The 17,709-nt window shown below is 34.9% G+C and overlaps 1 protein-coding gene across 1 annotated transcript; it reads left to right on the top strand.

The window, feature by feature from the left end:
* The first annotated feature begins 1,071 nt into the window (after positions 1-1,071).
* Positions 1,072-17,563, top strand: DAT (Sodium-dependent dopamine transporter). The gene is made up of 11 exons (XM_066302716.1): positions 1,072-1,183; positions 3,783-4,037; positions 9,135-9,269; positions 12,778-12,932; positions 12,993-13,072; positions 13,130-13,403; positions 14,258-14,361; positions 14,419-14,656; positions 14,709-14,937; positions 14,995-15,263; positions 15,992-17,563. The coding sequence occupies exons 2-11, from the start codon at positions 3,860-3,862 to the stop codon at positions 16,130-16,132; spliced, it is 1,803 nt and encodes a 600-aa protein (XP_066158813.1). The 5' UTR covers positions 1,072-1,183; positions 3,783-3,859; the 3' UTR covers positions 16,133-17,563.
* Positions 17,564-17,709: the final 146 nt, after the last annotated feature.

A 17,709-nucleotide genomic window follows, 5' to 3' on the forward strand; every position in this document is an offset into this window, starting at 1 on the left:
TCGACTTTTATTTACTAAACACTTTTTGAGGCAATAAAATTGTCTTGAATTCCCTCTATCCCGTAAGGGCAAATTATTGCTCTCTACATATTTTTTTACAGAGGCGCTTAATTTAAATAACTTTTTTCTCCCCTGGGAACTGAATTTGGTTATCCGAATTACTTTTCAGCTATTCCATTGAGACAATAAAATATCCACGCTCTAAAGCCACCTTTCGTAACGGCTCATTTGACCTATACAATTTCTTACCCCATATATTATAAGCTCTAGCTGAGACCACTTCACGAATCTTTTTTATTTCTGAAAATATCTGAGCATATTACAACATGAAGCAGAATTACACCGTTTTCCACTTTTCTTTGGATAATTAATCAAAAAAAGTATATAACAAAAGTTCTCCACACACCATATCTATTCAGGGACGATGACGGGTCGCGTAGCAATCGTAAGCGGATTTGTTTCAACCTGGATCGTGGATCGCTTTCTGACTTAATTTTTATGGAAATTCTTTAAGAGGATTGAGGTATAAAATAATGCCTTTTGCGGTTCAGCTGATGGAATTAGTAAGCATTAGTAATTTAGGTTGATTTCATTACCTGGTAGAGAACTCTTTATTTTTCTCTGTAAACAGCATAGTCAGAGTTGTACGCGCAAGTATGCATAGTGTATATTCTTCTGTACCTTCCTTACCTGTTACACTAATAATGAAATCTCGACTCTTAAAAGCTATCACCAAAAGCATTTTTCTTATCTTCGAAGCAATACTTATGCCGATAATACTACACCCGAAACCCAATTATTACACGTGCTAAACCTATATAATGTACTATGCCTACGTTTTCTCCCTTATCGTTGCAGACTTCACTAATATCATTATTACTCCTTCCTATAAGATTGCGAAATGATTTCGGAATTTTCGCGTTCTTTGAAAAGGGGCGGGAGTACTTCAAAATCCCGCAAATCAAATCGCCGGAAGAAGTTAAGAGTCCTCCGGAGGATGGTTCTTGGGCTACGCATGCGACGCCGATCGACGTCGTGACGGGTCTTCTTGTTTCACTGTTCTACCGACGCACGTTCAGAAGTTGCCTTTTCTATCAACAGTCCGCATGGGCCAAGCAGACTCCAGTTTCCATCTGATATATATCTTGTGGCGTTAGCCAGAGATGCCAAGAATATATCGCTGGTAAGTTTTCTTTTGTATATACAGTGTGTAATATTTTATAAAAGTTATCAAGATGTACTTCCATCTACAGTGTGTAACTATAAATGCGAAAGGATTACAACATTGCGCAACCTTTTTATTCAAATTTTATTAGATATTTTGAACAGTTTGGGCGCTCATAAATGGGCAGAAAATAATGTTTTATGTATGAAACGACACTCTACATATTAGTTTCTAACTCCATGAAACTATATAAGAAATAAAGTGAACAAGTGAAGAAAATTTCGAAAAGTTCCGAAAAACAGTATACGAATTTTTTAGATGATCGTGTCCAGTATGTGAATATGGAAATTCATACTATTCTTGTTACTACTGAACAAGCATAACGTTTCCTGGATTTCAGAAAAATAATTAATTAATTTTGAATTTGGATTTGGTTTAGCTATGTGCTATTGACGGTTTATTCAAAAAACGTATATAGCCCGTGTTATGTGTAAGTTTTGTGGTCTCCTGTATTCTCTTTGCATCTTTCACCGTTTTTGTGTTTTTCGAAACTTGCCTCAAAAAAAAAATCGATCACATTTTTGGTAGATTAACGAGAAAATGATGATGACAGAGATGAAAATAGCTGGCACAAAAAGTTGTCCTTCGTCTCAAATGGATCTGAAAACAACTTGAAAGTGGTGAGAGGCATTAAAAATACCAAGAGTTTTCTACTCAATCAAGAAATTCAAAGATGTAAGAATATAAAGCCAAAAACTGTTTGTCTTTTTTTAAAGAAATTTTCGAATAAAATTAGTACGTATTAGTTAGTCGCAACACGAAAAATCAATGAACAACTGAGAATTGATATAGTTTTTTTGATAAGGTTGGTACCTTTATGTCTATTCAAACCATCGATTGAATAGATTGATCGATATATTTATCTAATTTCATAAAATCTAACTGAAATAAAAAAAACTCCCAGTCCGCAATTTTTCTATTCAATTACAACCGCATCTATTCTGCCTTGCATTTGTGTCCGTTTACAATTTTTCGTTCCATATAAAAGTTAATTTAATTTCACATTAATAGCCCTGGAGATTTGTTTTTTAATAAGGATACTTCCTAGTCCCACGCACTCTCCTTGATTGACCGTTATACTGTTTTTAAGATTACTGAGCTTATTTAGCCTGAAAATACTTAGTATCGTGGTGGCGGAGATTCAGGCAAGAAACACTGTGTAAAAAATCGGGCAGAAGAAAATGTTTAGTGAGTATAAATTAATAATCTGTAAAATTCTGGGTTTTGTCCATGCGAAAATAAGAGATATAGCACAAATATACTTTGGAGAAAAGAAAATGGCGAAAAGGAAAAGACCCATTGGAACAATGCCGCGTTACAGCTAATTCTCAATCCAGAGCGGTTTTCTCGTAATGACCACTGAAGTCGCATCTTTGGAAATTTGTCGTGTTTAACATAAAATCCACTGCAATTTTAGATAAACTAAAGCGGCAAACATTTTCGTTCAGACTTCTTTTGTGCACTTTATCTTAAATTGTTGGGACTGAACGGAGGTTGTAGATGCGCGATGGCCGTTCTTATTGTATCACATTTATTTACATTATTTACGTTGTTATGCAGGGGGTAAAATGTATGACGAGATTGTTGAAATGTCCCTGTAGATTATACCTATCAAGCCTCATTATGTGCCAAAAAGATTAACGATTACTCATAGCGACAAAATCAGCTAATTTAATATACATATACAAGGATGGGCCGCGAGTGCTTGGGATACATCCAAATAGGACCACCAGTAATTAAGTCACAGCACCTTGTGATATACATCAGGTATTCAATTTGAGCTATTTCCAGGAATATACCATCATCATCATCGACCAATAAATTTCCCTCCCCCTGAGTAGGCCCCTTCACTTCACCTGGTAATAAATCAAGTGTATTGTGTGTGATTGTATCGTTAAAAACAAATTAAATCTGTTTTCCCATCGAACCTCGCTGATGGATGACGATAATCCAGGGAGAAGTGGTCTTGTCCAACACGGTCCGTGAATGAAGAGGTCTGGATCGGACGGCATGTCATTCCCCCTATTCGTTTCAAATCTCATTCATTATATTTCAGGATAAGTGAGTAAATAATAAATCCGTCAACTGGGTTATTAATGGAGGTCCAGGTAATTAGGACTGTGGATTTATTTCCGGTTATAACAAAGTAAAATTGGCATTATTGGATCAGAAATTCAAGTGTTCCATTAAAAAATTTTCTATGCGAAGAACATGATGAGAATTAAAATTTCAGGCTTTTTGCGGACCTAGCTGGATTGGCTGGAGCGAGAACCACGTTCGAAAGCCCAGCAATCTCTTAATTAATGGCGAAATTGAAATTGGCGAAAGCGCACTTTTATTTACAAATTGCGCGGAACGATTTACTTGATCTCACTTTATGTATTTTTAAAATTTTTCCCTTTCCCTGTCAATTCCAGACCTTATCTTTGTTCTGCTGATTTTTGACAATGAATCCGTTCGATTATTTGCAGTTCTTAGAACCACTCGTTGAACTATTGTGATACTCTCGAACTATTATTTGCACCTCCTCAAAAACAATTATTTTCATTTTTTTCAGTTTGGGCAGCTTCTTACACCATCACCACGACCACAGGCTGCCTTCGGCGGAAGAAAACAGCGACCCCATAAAACACCATGTCGTCATGTAAAACCATGGCGCAGAACCGCCTCCGGGGGTTACCCAACATGCAGACGGCAGACCATCGCGAAACCTGGGGCAAGAAAGTGGACTTTTTATTATCAGTCATCGGGTTCGCCGTTGATTTGGCCAATGTATGGCGATTTCCTTACCTATGTTTCAAAAACGGAGGTGGTAAGTTTCCTATACTATTATTACCCTACGCTCTGAAATCAAATTAGTTTTGCAATAGCAGCGTTAGATCGAACTATCGCCTTGGCACAGTTCGCAGTTAATGTCTTTAATAAACTATCACCTTCATGTTTAAAGTGTTCTCATCTGCATGTCACTAAAACAGGAGCCTCTAATGGTCCGGAAATTGAGTTATAACGTGATTATTGGGAGAAAGAAGCCGCTACGAGCGATTCCCACTTTAGCGACCCTCAACTAATTAACTGACGCTGCTCACACTTTGAAGATGAGCACTGCTTATTAACGTATACTTAGAATATATTACTTGCTATAGTTATATCTAAAAAATGACTAAAATGTTCTTTATTTGAGACTGATATATGAGCATATACAGGGTGTAATATTTAACCTAGAATACCGAAATATCACGAATACTAGGCATTTTATAAAGAAATGTTTAGTGTGAAGATTTAATTACTTTGAGGGGGAAATGTATTGGTACGAAAATTGAATTCCCTCCACCCCCCCCCCCCTAGTTAGCGGGATGAGGAGGTGGAGGAAGATCTTTTTAATTTCTAATGGCATCCTTCATTTTTTTACAGATTCGGATAACATTTTTTTCGATTGATACTAGAAAATACTGTAATTAAGGAAATTCAGTTTCTCTTTCGCTTATTATTTACCGAAAAGTTTGTTAATATTTGCCTTAAAATGAATGATAATATGAATTTTTGTATAACTTTCATTTAAAGGAAAAGCTCAAAATTGAATCCCTGAACTTCGATGCATTTATTTAACCGTGTTTTAAAGGGCTCTTCACGTCTGCGAAGTGTGCTTCTGGAATATTACCATAAGAGTATATAATTCACAGAATCATATCCTCACGTTTTATTGGCATATCTTTACAAAGTTGATCGTTCAGATATTCCTACAACAAGAATTTCGGCAAAGTAAGGTCTGGAGATCTAGCAGGCCCATTCACCGAACCAAGTCTGCTGATTCATTGATCATTAAAATCACTCTGAGGGGAAAACGTATTGTTATTAAAATTGGATTCCCACCCGGCTCCCATGTAGGCTGAAGGGGGAGTTAATTTTTTAATTTCAAAAACAACCTCCATTTTTTTACAAATTTAAATAATACGGCTAAAAATAAGACAAATTTGCAGAAATATTTTTTTCCGATGCACTCTAAAAAATATACATTCAAAAAATACATAAATGAATTTTAAGAACATTATTTATTCTTGGTTTGATTTTTTGGGAACATCGCCCCACACACCAGTTGGAGTGGGTTATTGGATTAGTGGAATTGTGCTATTCTGAGTTAAAATTAATTGTGATTAACTTTTACTCTTCTTACAGAGGACTCAAATTCGTCACCTCTTCGAAACATAGGAAAAATGTGTACCAAAAAGAACATAAACAGTAAACTTAATAGTAAGACAAATGCATGTCTGAAATGTGGAAAATACTCTCAAATTTCTCTTCTCAAATTAATAACTTATTAAACATACTTTCTCAGTATTCTAAAAGACTAGAATCCGAAAATTTAGTTTTTTGACAATGGAAGAAAATCCATCCGATTATGACGCATTTAAAACAAGCCAAGGCTAGGAAGTTGCAATATTGAGGATCGTTAATGACTACGAAAAAAAACTTTCTACAAAATTTGTAACCTTTCAGTCTTTAGTAGGTAAAATTCTAAAGTAAACGTTCAAGCTATTTTCTTGTATATAAGGGGTCGGTGAAATGAGTTACATATTTCCGGAGACCATTGATGATACAATCTTAATCGGTCTGGTAATGGGACTTACACGCAAGCTATAGCTGAACACCCATTAAAACACCCTCTCCTCTCTTTACTCTGGATGCTCTGAGATCGCTGCTCAGCATTACTTCGGGATCGTTCAAGTTTTTGTTCGATATTTTCCACATGCAAGTTGTATCTTTTCCTAAACCTGAGTTATCAGATTTGTCTTCTTTTAGGGCACGAATTGAAATGCATTTCGGACACAATGTCGGAATTATTATTACTTTGAACAAAAACTTCAACATCTTTCCCTCATCAATATATATATTTTTTTAAATTTGTTGATTAAACAAACAACCAACCAAGCGCGTTATGAATGGGTAAACCGCTATGACTATAATAAGGTTTTTTTTACGTAAAGGTCACTTTAGCCATACTAATTCCAACATATCATAGATCGTTTTGAAAAGAAAAAATACTTTTTCTAAAGATACCTAAATTGATTTCGACTAAATGATCAAAATCGAACTTGTATTTCTAGCTCGAAAATATGACGATAAAAATTTTTGAAGGACTACTAAATTTGCCTCCAAAAGACACCGCGAGTGGTCTATTCGTTTTTGCTCATCTTCGACAGTTACCGAGATTTCCTATAAAAACATCGAAATTTACTTTGACCATGATTAAACATTCCTTCTTTTTACAAATTAGCAAAAACATCCACAACCGCCACAATAAAATTTAAGGCCTATGAAATCGATATTTAAAACCTACTAAATGCTCTGACGGCCATTATGCATATGAACATTTTAATAAGCCTATTCCGGAGGGTGCCGTATTTACGAGGACCTAGGGTATTTTGCGTTTATTAGTAATGCAGCGTGATGGAATGCACACTCTATCACACTTAATAGCCTTTATTGCACCATTGGTATTAATAGGTCTTATCATGTGTCAATCATCACTATCAACCTAAAGTGATGCAAAATTCCTATATTGTTATAAAAAGTGGGTAATTTTTTTGGGAGAATATAATTAAACAAAAAAATACATTGAACCTTAAATTAGGTTCCAGTTCAATTCGATAGGAGTTTTCACAGACACAGAGAAGAAGGTATTGGGAAGCGGCTAGTGGAATTGACAGATACGTTTGTAACTTCGGATGAAGTACGTGATGAAGAAATTGTTGGGGAATTACAGATTAATTTTATTTAGAATTATCGGGGATTTACATTATATTGATGTAATGCGTTATGGATTGGTGTTCAACTACCTGGGCCTGGTAACAGGTGGGACTAATTTCAGAAAGTTGAAGGGGCCAACAGTTGCAGATATATATTTTTTTAATATAATGTATTCGGATTGAATAAAAACAATTAAAAAAAAAAAGAATTATTTTTAAAATCCAAAGAGGACCATCGGCGACGCAACGTGGGAGTGTTAGTGACGAATAGTACTATCCTCTGTGGTCTCAACATCTCTGCGGATGATCTCCAAAAGGGTTAAACCACAGTACAGGGAAAATGCGAACGTTTAAATATTGACAGGTTCCGATCATTCTTTGCTTTACAGAGTGACAGCTTTGTAGCAGATATACAGCCGTGTGCAAAATAATAGCAGTGTGCAGTTAGTTTTTAAGAAAATTCTTTAGTTCAACTTTCAATAATTTCTTGTTTTTTTCTAAGAAACATAAAACTTGACTAATTATGCAAGGAAAGGCAAAGCAAGTGAAAAAAAAACTTTTATTCATATTAGAAAAGAAATTACATTTTTTTGTCAAAAATAAATATTCCACAAAATAGCAGTCTTTCTTAAAAGGGGGAGCGAATGAAAAGGAAAGTGTTAAAATTGAAAAAAAAAGCATTTAAATAAAGTAATATTAATACTTTGTATTGTCATCCTTTTGGGCAATATCAGCCAAATATCTCCTCGGCATTGAGTCGATTAAGCGTTGACACCTCTCAACTAGAATCGTATTCCAAGTGTCCTGGACAATTTTCCACAGATCTTCATTATTAGTTGGTTTTGCTGCAGAAACTTCCTTTTTAACAGCTATCCATAAATCCGCAATAGGGTTAAAGTCTAGAGATTGAGTAGGCCACTTCAAAACCTCAACTCTATTGTCAGCTAACTTCTACTCGTATGTTTAGAATCATTATCCTGCATAAAGATCCATCTGATGGACATATTGTCATGGATATACGGAACCATTACATTTTCCAGAATATCAACATATTCAACTTGATTCATGATCTCCACAGTACCGTATTTTATTGTTTTCAGAGTATAGTTTGGGTTATATGCAGATTGTGGCGGTCTTCTAACATATTACCTATGTCCAGCAGAACCAAAAAGAACAATTTTTGACCAAAGGATATTCCTTCATCTAGACGGGGTCAAAGGGTATGCTCTTTTACAAATTTTAGGCAGTTAAAGATCTGTCTGTCAGTTAGTTTAAGAACTTGCCTTGAACTTCTTCCATATAAATTTGCTTGAGCCAATCACCTCCGTACTGTAAAAGTGATCACGTTAACTCCAATTTGTGTTTTGATTTGTTTAGATGTTAAGAAAGGAGACACTTTCGCTACCTTCCGTACTCGTTTATCATCTATTGATGTTGTTTTTCTTCTTCTACCACGCGTTTCCGGTTTTTCTACAATTTTTACGGCATTGCTAATCATTTTGGCGGAACATTTTAATGCATTTTGAATAAATGTATAACTTTTTCCTTCATTTTTAAGTGTTAAAATCCCGTTTCGCATATCTGTCGTATAATGACATTTTTTACCCATAGTATTTCGACTAAAAACTATTCAAATTAGATATTTGCTGAATATCATCATTTATATGTCAAATTTGACAACTGTCGCTGGCCTTAGTTTACACGGAAGAAAAATATCTGTATATCATGGCGAGCTAAGATTTTTTATAAGATGCAATAGCATATAAAAATATTTTTATAATAATGGAAAATACTTATAACATAGTAAGTTTTACTAAGGTTTTATAAGTTATTGTGAGTTAAAGTTAAAACGTTTGTATCGTTGTGACCGCTACACAATAGTAATATAAAGTTTTTATCGTCGAATGTCAAAATTATAAAACTATTTTCTTATGTGGGATAATGCAGAACTTTATTAGACAAGTACAAGAAATCAAATATACCCGATTGGTAAAGCAGAGAAAATAAGTTAAATTAGTTGAATTGCATAGAAAATTAAATTGGCGGGGAAAAATTTTTTTCCTGGTGGTGCCTCCTTTGCCTCAGCTTTTAAAAATATGATACAGGGTTTAGCAATAATTCTATTTAATGTAACGCTCATTGAAATTCTTGTGTTTTTGTTATAGGTGCGTTCTTAGTTCCATACTGCATTATGTTGATCGTCGGAGGAATACCACTGTTCTATATGGAATTAGCATTAGGACAGTACAACAGAAAGGGCGCTATTACGTGTTGGGGTCGATTATGTCCACTTTTTAAAGGTATGGACCTAGTTTTATAGCGAAAAAAAATATATAGTAACACATATCTGCTAATGATTTTTCTAATGAGATTTTCATTGCTTGTTCTCGAGCATTTTATCAATTTTTTGGATGGTTCTGTGCATGTGTATTTCCTTAAATTTATCTTCTCGTCAGACTCTTAAAGTAGATACTTAGCTGCTCTAGATAACTACAAAACGTTATTTTATCGATTACTAAATATCGCAGAGGTCTCCTATATAAAAACAATCCTTCACTCTGCCGCAGCATAAGAAGTGAAAAGGGCACAAATCCACAAGTCTATAAAGGAAAAGCCAAAGTCAACGGGTTTCGAGTCAATTATTATGTTCTTCCAGAAATCTGCGGAAGGAAGTCAGCCATTCCCAGCTCTTTTGAGCTTCAAAAGCAGGCGATTATCCGCGTAAGTGCGGAGGGATTGAAAAAGTTAGCAGTTTACCTCGCCAGAGAAGATTCTGTCATTTACATTTAATAATACTTAATAATAATAATGAGCCGTCGTTATCTGCTTTTATGTAGATTATTTCGTATGCCAAAATCAATGTGTTGAAGTCATGATGAGTATTTATGCATTTGTTATATGACTGCTTACCCTTTAAAAGAACTTGGTCATCCATTGTTGTCCATCATTAAGACGTCAACTGGACGTCGCACCGTAGAGCAGATACACATTCACTGGCACACACCTTAAATGACGCAGTCCGCATTGGAAAACACTAATCTGTCCTAACGGTATGATATGTATTTGGAAAAACAATTTACTGATTGATATTAAATTAACATCAGTCTTCTTAAACCGTATTGGTTGATATTTCACTTAAATATGTCATTCATAAGTAACAATAATTTTATTTATTGAATTTTACGTGCGATTTAAGTGTCACAGCTTAAATGTTGCAGTTACGAAAAAATTACGTCACATGTGTCAATTTAATTTAGCGAAGTTGTTCTTACTTAATTTGATATTTCAAAGCAATATTTCAATTAGTTAAACGAAATTTCATAAGAATGGACCTTTAAACGATGGTTAGTGAAATAAACTAAATTCTAATCTATTACCGACATGGATACAGCCAAAGGGACAAGACCAAAATGGTAAATATGTGGATGTCCATCAACTGCGCAGTCCATTTTCGAGCGTTACCGCAATGAAAATACGCACATCAGAAAAATCTAAAAGTATTTTTATAAGTAAATTAAAGTTCCGAAATTAATTGTAAAATAAAATTAAGCATTTATATAGTTAAAAAGTATTGAATATACAACAAAACTAAGCTTTTTTTCGATAGATTTCTAAATTATATAGACTTATTAGTAATTTGTAAATATAAGTAAAAACGCCCTACTTTTAACTTAACAAAACGTTTTCAACCACCAAAAACGATTAAGTCTAATACAAAGTATGGCCTCCGCGGTTTATAATTACTGTCCTAATTTTGTCGTCCATATTCAAAATGACATCGTTAACTTCCGCTTATGGTAGCCTTCCCTATCCTTCTAATAGTAGCAGCTCTCAAAAAGGAAAGGCACCGTGAACGTTGGACTTATATGGCAAAACTCTTCTTTGAAGCATGTCCCAGAGCTGTTCAATTAGGCTCAGATCTGACGATTGTACTGGGCATGGCAATGCCACGATACCTTCATTGGTCAACCAATCTATCAGAATACCTGGGACATATGGACGAGCATTATCGTGCAGAAGGCGAAAGTTTTGGCAACAGCACCAGCAAATGAACGGACTCTGGGGCCAAGAATGGTAACGATGTACCGTCGAGCTGTTAGGAATTGATGTTGAAAAACGAGGTCGGTTCTGCCGTCAATCATTATTCCGGCCCATATCGTTATGGTACCACCTCGATATGAATGGGCTTCCTAGATATGTCGTACACATTCAACAGTTCCAGACCGTCTTTACACTTTTATTGGATGAGAATCTGGGTGAAATCCAAATATGGATTCCTCAGTGAATAAAACTGTAGCCCAATCAATTCCATTCCAATTTTGATATTCTTGACATTAATCTAATCCCACAGCTTGATTGTTTCTGAAAAGAAGTGGACATTTCGGTGGCTTTCGACTATGAAGATTTCTAAAGCGTCTCGGCCTATAGTCACGCTACGCGTCCGGTATAGATCCGTAATACTTAAGCTGTAAGCCATTGTATGTAAAAAAACTGGGCGAAAATTCGGAATAAAATTAATATCCTATCAACGAGTGACTTAAAAAAGAAACGTTGAAACACGTGAGTTGATTTTGAGTTATACGTATTTTTTGCCAATAAAATAAAATATTTTCCTTCAACCCCTTAGTTGCAATCCTACTCACCTTTTTTTTAATGGAAACATTTTTCGTGTTTGGTTTCGTCGAAAAGCTCGTGAAAATGGAATCTTGCCATATCGCTTTTTTCTTTTTGTTGTGTAGTTATTAGGAAATTAAAAAAAAACTCGTTTAAAAACAAAAAAGTTACAAATAAATAAACAAGCAAAGTGGTATTCAACACATGAAGATGTATTACAAAAGTTGAAAAAAATTGCTACATTTTTCTGTCAAGTTTATTGCCTCGATAAACAATAAATTTTTTGTTCCATTTTAATGTATAAACATATTGATATTAATTTTTAGATGGGATTTATCATCGTCGGGGAGCCTGTTACGTAAACAGTAGACGACATTTTCAGTATCTGCTGCGTTAAATAACCTGTAGATAGGACTAAGATGTTCGTAATTTTTGTGTTTTTAAAAGTTTTTTTTATATCCCAATAACCACATATCTAAAAGGAAAAAAGGGTATGATAGGATTCCATTTTTCATGAACTTTTCAACGAGGCTACACACAACATGTTTCCATTAAAAAAAAAGGCGAGTAGGATTGCAATTAAGGGGTTGAAGGAAAATAATCAATTTTATTGCCAAAAAATATCTACACCTCAAAATCAATTTACGTATTTCAGGAAAAGTTAATAATTTTATTCCGAACTCTCGCCCAGCCGCGTATAAATACTATGATTACTGCATATACAGTAATTTTTATCGCTCGTGTACCTTTCATATTTGTGTAAAGAATTGAGGCCGACTTGGGAGAAATCATCACTCATGATAGCATAATTTATGCTTCTCAAACTAAGGGCTGTTTTCGTTCATATGTGAAAACACTTAATAAATACCTTCTACTCAGTGATTTAAGCTTTTTATAAGTTAAAGTGATGGAAAAGCGGTCACTTTTATGCCGTCCCATTTCCTCGAATTTAATGCCAGGTCTGAGTGCCGTAAAATATGCTTTTAAACCTTTTAACGTCCTCACTCGAATAGAGAATAAAAATGACTCTTGCGGATTTTCATCTTTAACATTTCGTTGCTTTTTTTCACGTGGAGAATCGGTAAGATTCAGTGACATTTTATAAGTATGTAATACAAAGCTTCTTATGCCTTCATAACGTAAATCAGGCAGTCGTCCAGTTTTTTAAATTTTACTGTGCTCGTTTCTCTGCAGGAATCGGTTATGCAGTAGTTTTAATCGCCTTTTACGTTGACTTCTACTACAATGTTATCATCGCTTGGGCCCTTCGATTTTTCTTCGCTTCATTCACCAGTTTACTCCCTTGGACAACTTGTGACAACGAATGGAACACCCCTAATTGCAGGCCTGTACGTATAGAACTATACTTATTTGCCATTAATACAAAAACCTTTTACCGAAATTTCTAGTTTGATTTGGAAGCTAGGAACGCCAGTTACGCTCAAAACAACAGTGACACATTAGCTTCAGCTGCATCGGAATATTTTAAGTAATTTTTGCCTGAAATTTGGCAAGACGTTTCGTTCATTCATATCTTTCATTTCAGCCGCGCAATTTTAGAACTGCACAAAAGCGAAGGTCTCCATGACTTGGGAGCGATAAAATGGGACACAGCTCTATGCCTTTTGGCAGTCTACGCAATCTGTTACTTCTCCCTGTGGAAGGGAATTTCAACTTCTGGAAAAGTGGTGTGGTTTACAGCCCTATTTCCATATGTGGTGCTTTTGATTCTGTTCATACGAGGCATTACCTTGCCGGGATCGGCCGAAGGCATCAAGTACTATTTGAAGCCAAATTTTAATGTTATATCTTCTGCGGGGGTAAACAGATTTGTTTTTAACCTTCGTCTTCCCGCGTCAGAAAACTTACACAAATTCCCACATCGGATACATTTCTGCCCCAGTACTAAACGAACAAATTATCCATTTCTGGAGTTCATCCATTTCTCCATTTCTGGAGTTCAAGCATGTGAGAATCTGGGTAACCATAAAAGATGCGAAATTCGCTGAATTGCGGCAAAGTTGCGTAATTTGTAGCTTAAAAATATACCCTTTCGATATCTAGAAAATTATGATGATCTTCAGAGATATTCGAAAAAAAAACAAATTTTGGAAAAACGTTTTCATTTTTTCTTTCTTATTCAAAAAGATAAACGCTTCATCATTGCAACTTTTCCTTTTGCGTAACACGTGAGTGTCATATGTAAGACCCGACGTTTCGATTTTCGACCACCATTATCAACCTTGTTTCTTTTTATAGACGCCATTTTGGATATTTACATTTTTGTATTCAGCCTTTTTTCTGTAATCTAGTGTAACGCATATGAAGATTATTCGTAAAACATTTTGATACATACCGGCAAGAATAGTAGTACGCGAATTTCCACTTGTTTTTACAACTGTACCTCACTGTTCATTTAAATTTCTGCAACTAATACTTTTTGGAAATTAAAAACTTTCACAAACAGATGAAATGCGTAAAATTCTGTTAGACCCAACGTATTCAAATTATTTTTGCAAAAATAAACAAATATCAACCCTTGGACATGTATCCGGAGTGGGAAGAAAAAGGTCCGTAAGAAAGTGAATTTTTAATAATTTCAGAAAATTCAGGAAAATAATCTTACCTTATGACTATCGCAGTAATCTATGTGGTAATAATAGTATGCGCTTAGGTATGGGTCGATGCAGCGACGCAAGTCTTTTTCTCACTAGGGCCAGGTTTTGGGGTTCTTCTGGCCTACGCATCATATAACGAATATCACAACAACGTTTATAAGTAAGTTTGTGAGTATTATCAAATAAAACTCAAATTCAAAAAATTAATAAACCATAGGGATGCTTTACTGACAAGCTTCATCAACTCAGCAACCAGCTTTGTGTCAGGTTTCGTCATATTTTCCGTTTTGGGTTACATGGCTCATGCTACTGGAAGATCAATCACCGAAGTTGCCACAGAGGGACCAGGCCTTGTGTTCATCGTGTATCCAGCAGCCATAGCTACAATGCCTGGGAGCATATTTTGGGCGCTTATTTTCTTTATGATGTTGCTTACTTTAGGATTAGATAGCTCGGTAATAGTTACCTTTTAATATTCCCTCGTCGATTAAGCAATTTTTTTTTTAGTTTGGTGGCTCTGAAGCTATCATCACAGCACTAAGCGACGAATTCCCAAAAATCGGACGTAACAGGGAGATATTTGTAGCGGGTTTATTCTCGTTGTACTTTTGCGTAGGTTTGGCTTCCTGTTCCCAAGGAGGATTCTATTTCTTCCAGCTGCTGGACCGTTACGCTGCAGGATATTCAATGCTGTTCGCTGTTTTCTTCGAAACTGTTGTTGTATCCTGGATTTACGGTGAGTCTTTACCTCTAAAACTGATAAATTTCAAGCAGCAGGGACCTCCATTTGCAGGGACCCAAAGGTTTTGTGATGACATCGAAGACATGATCGGCTTTCGGCCGGGTTTATACTGGAGGTTTTGCTGGAAGTTTGCAGCCCCAGTTTTCCTGCTTTTCATCATTTCTTACGGTCTGTGGTTTTACGAACCACTCACTTATGAAAATTACGTCTATCCCACGTGGGCGAACATTCTGGGCTGGGGTATTACAGCTTCGTCAGTGATTATGATTCCAGCAGTGGCAATTATTCAGTTTTTAATTACGCCTGGATGTTGTGCGAAGGTAAGTGTCAACGTGTTTTCTGGGTACGCACGAATTTATACCAAAGCGATGACGAGACAGAGTTTTCAAACAACCGAAATTTTTTGTGTTTGTGATCAGAACCAATTAGTTGTGGCTGTTATAAGTTGAAAAAATATGAGTTTGGAACGTTCAGTCAGGTTCAGGTTATTTCTATAAAAAACAGCCTGTATAAAGTTGAAGTCTAGGAATTGTTGAAAGTTCACTAAATTATGATCTAAGTCTGTCAAAATCTGAATTTTAATTGGTAAATAGTTAGCTTATATTATGTCGAAAAACAGCACTCTCAAATGCTTTCACTTGAAGGAAACATTATCAAATGTCCCTTGTATATGGAGAATGAATCCCATGGACTCTTTCTTATGTGCAAAAACCCCCTCCGCCCTGCGCACAAGGTTGTGTGGAACAACCCTTCGTTGATTTGCCAGCTTCGTAAGCCTACACCTTTGCTTCGAAGGTCCTAGAGACTAATTACTCCTGTTTCAAGCATTGATAAATCAATTCTCCTTAAAGTCACAAGTAGGAAACTTATGAGACTCATATGTCTAGATGAGTGTTGGCCAGAGTAAAACGACAGAGCCACTATTCCCAAAATTAAAGGACGGTATTAGGCATTATTACTATAGGCGCAGATGTGGATTTTTTTTATATCAATGAATAATGATGATGAGGAAAACTGATAAAAAAAATGCTTTTTCTCGATCCTTAAGCGCCTAAAAAAGCTAACGACACCATGGCAAGACACCCAAGTGAACAGTCAATCGAATGGAGTGGTACAATCGGACAGCAATCAAGTGCGGTTATCTTCAACGGCTCAAACTCCGACTGAACAGCGACCGGTCGAAGTTTGAGATAAAAAATTGTGTAAATTTACTGAATATTATGTTTAACCGTTTAAGTTAAGTTTTTTTAATATATGAACTTTAAAGGGTAAGATCATTAATTAACTAAAAAAAATGCTAAAAGCACAATTAAAATTATACTTAGCAAAAATTAGCTTACTAAGTGTCGGTATAAAATTATTTAGTGATTAAAAAAACTTATTGAGAGCAGATATAAATAAAATAATTTAAATCTAGTAATTATTTACTTTGTAAAATCGTGTACCTGTCTTCCTATGTACTAATAACAATATACAAATAGATATTTTCATTTACACCTATAATCCTAGGTTCTAGGTATATGCGCTCCAAATGCTTATTTAAAAATGATAAGTTTGGTTGTGATATGTATCTACCTGATGAATGAAAATTTATTTCGGAACATTTAACTTTCCGAGGCTCAATGAGAGACTGCCTTCGCTTCTGTTGAGTCCCCATTCAAATATCTATGCGCTGCGTGAAGGGAAATGATACTTAACACAACCATAGGTGATACAAACACTCGATATTTATGGCAAGAAAATTGACAGTTTGGTTGGTAAGAACTACTGCTGTCAATACTTAAACGTAGCACGTTATGTTGGATTTTTAAGCTTTCTTATGAGGTATGGGTATAAATTCGAAAAAAGGAACAAAAAGTATATTCTCTCGTTGTAAATGTACCCATAAGGCCACGATATAAACAACCAATATTAATCAATTTATTATACCAATAACAACATATTTATGTACATAGTGCAAAAATGCAGTATATATTTAGGACAACAGTATTTTTACAGATTGTATTAGGTAGCAATATGCATGTAATTATTTCCAAGAAATGTTGTACAGTTACAATAATTAGAGAAAGCAAACACCATGAACTGGTCCCGTAGAATTACCGTTTTATAGAAAATTTTTGTACTTTTGAGAATTGACTTTATATAATCGTATAGAGGGCGGAAGATCAAACAGCCATTTGATTTTCCCCCGTTTTTTTATTAACGAATTAATACTTAGATAATGACACTATTATATTTTAGTAAAAACATAATGTAACAGACATATTCGTATTATAGCATATCTCTAATAATATAATGAAATTTATCGTTAAGGTATATCATATATTACCAGTGGTTTTCAAAATAAAAATTTTAAAGATATATTACCTAATGTAAATAAATAGAACAATAGGTATCTAGTTGTGATATTATACTAATTTATTTCACCGTAGAGTTATTCTATTCTTGTATTGTCTATTATTAATTCTATGTTTTCCCACTTGGTAACTATCATCTTTCTTGTTATTAAACGTTTTCTGCTATTGTTTGAGCAAAAGGAGTTTCCAACCAGCCATTGTGAACGCCTTAGCTAATTTCCCGTAGAATTTTTTTCTCTTTAAGTAATATATGTTCAGTTATATGTTTTAGTATTCATTTATTCAAAAACCGGCAAGCACACTGAAATAAAAAGGTATTTATGTGTCTCCTGCTAAATAAGCTTTCTAGCTTTACAACTTGCAAGACATACGAATTTTTAATAATCCTTCAGTATTAATGGGAGTCAAT

Source organism: Euwallacea fornicatus, chromosome 1, assembly GCF_040115645.1.
Source record: "Euwallacea fornicatus isolate EFF26 chromosome 1, ASM4011564v1, whole genome shotgun sequence".
Taxonomy (NCBI): Eukaryota; Metazoa; Arthropoda; class Insecta; order Coleoptera; family Curculionidae; genus Euwallacea; species Euwallacea fornicatus.

Bases quoted from the DNA above. Each gene is read 5' to 3' on its own strand.
- DAT (XM_066302716.1), top strand. From the start codon at position 3,860: ATGTCGTCATGTAAAACCATGGCGCAGAACCGCCTCCGGGGGTTACCC. The intron at 14,657-14,708 runs GTAATAGTTACC...TTTTTTTTTTAG, and splicing joins CTTTAGGATTAGATAGCTCG to TTTGGTGGCTCTGAAGCTAT. The intron at 14,938-14,994 runs GTGAGTCTTTAC...CTCCATTTGCAG, and splicing joins TGTTGTATCCTGGATTTACG to GGACCCAAAGGTTTTGTGAT.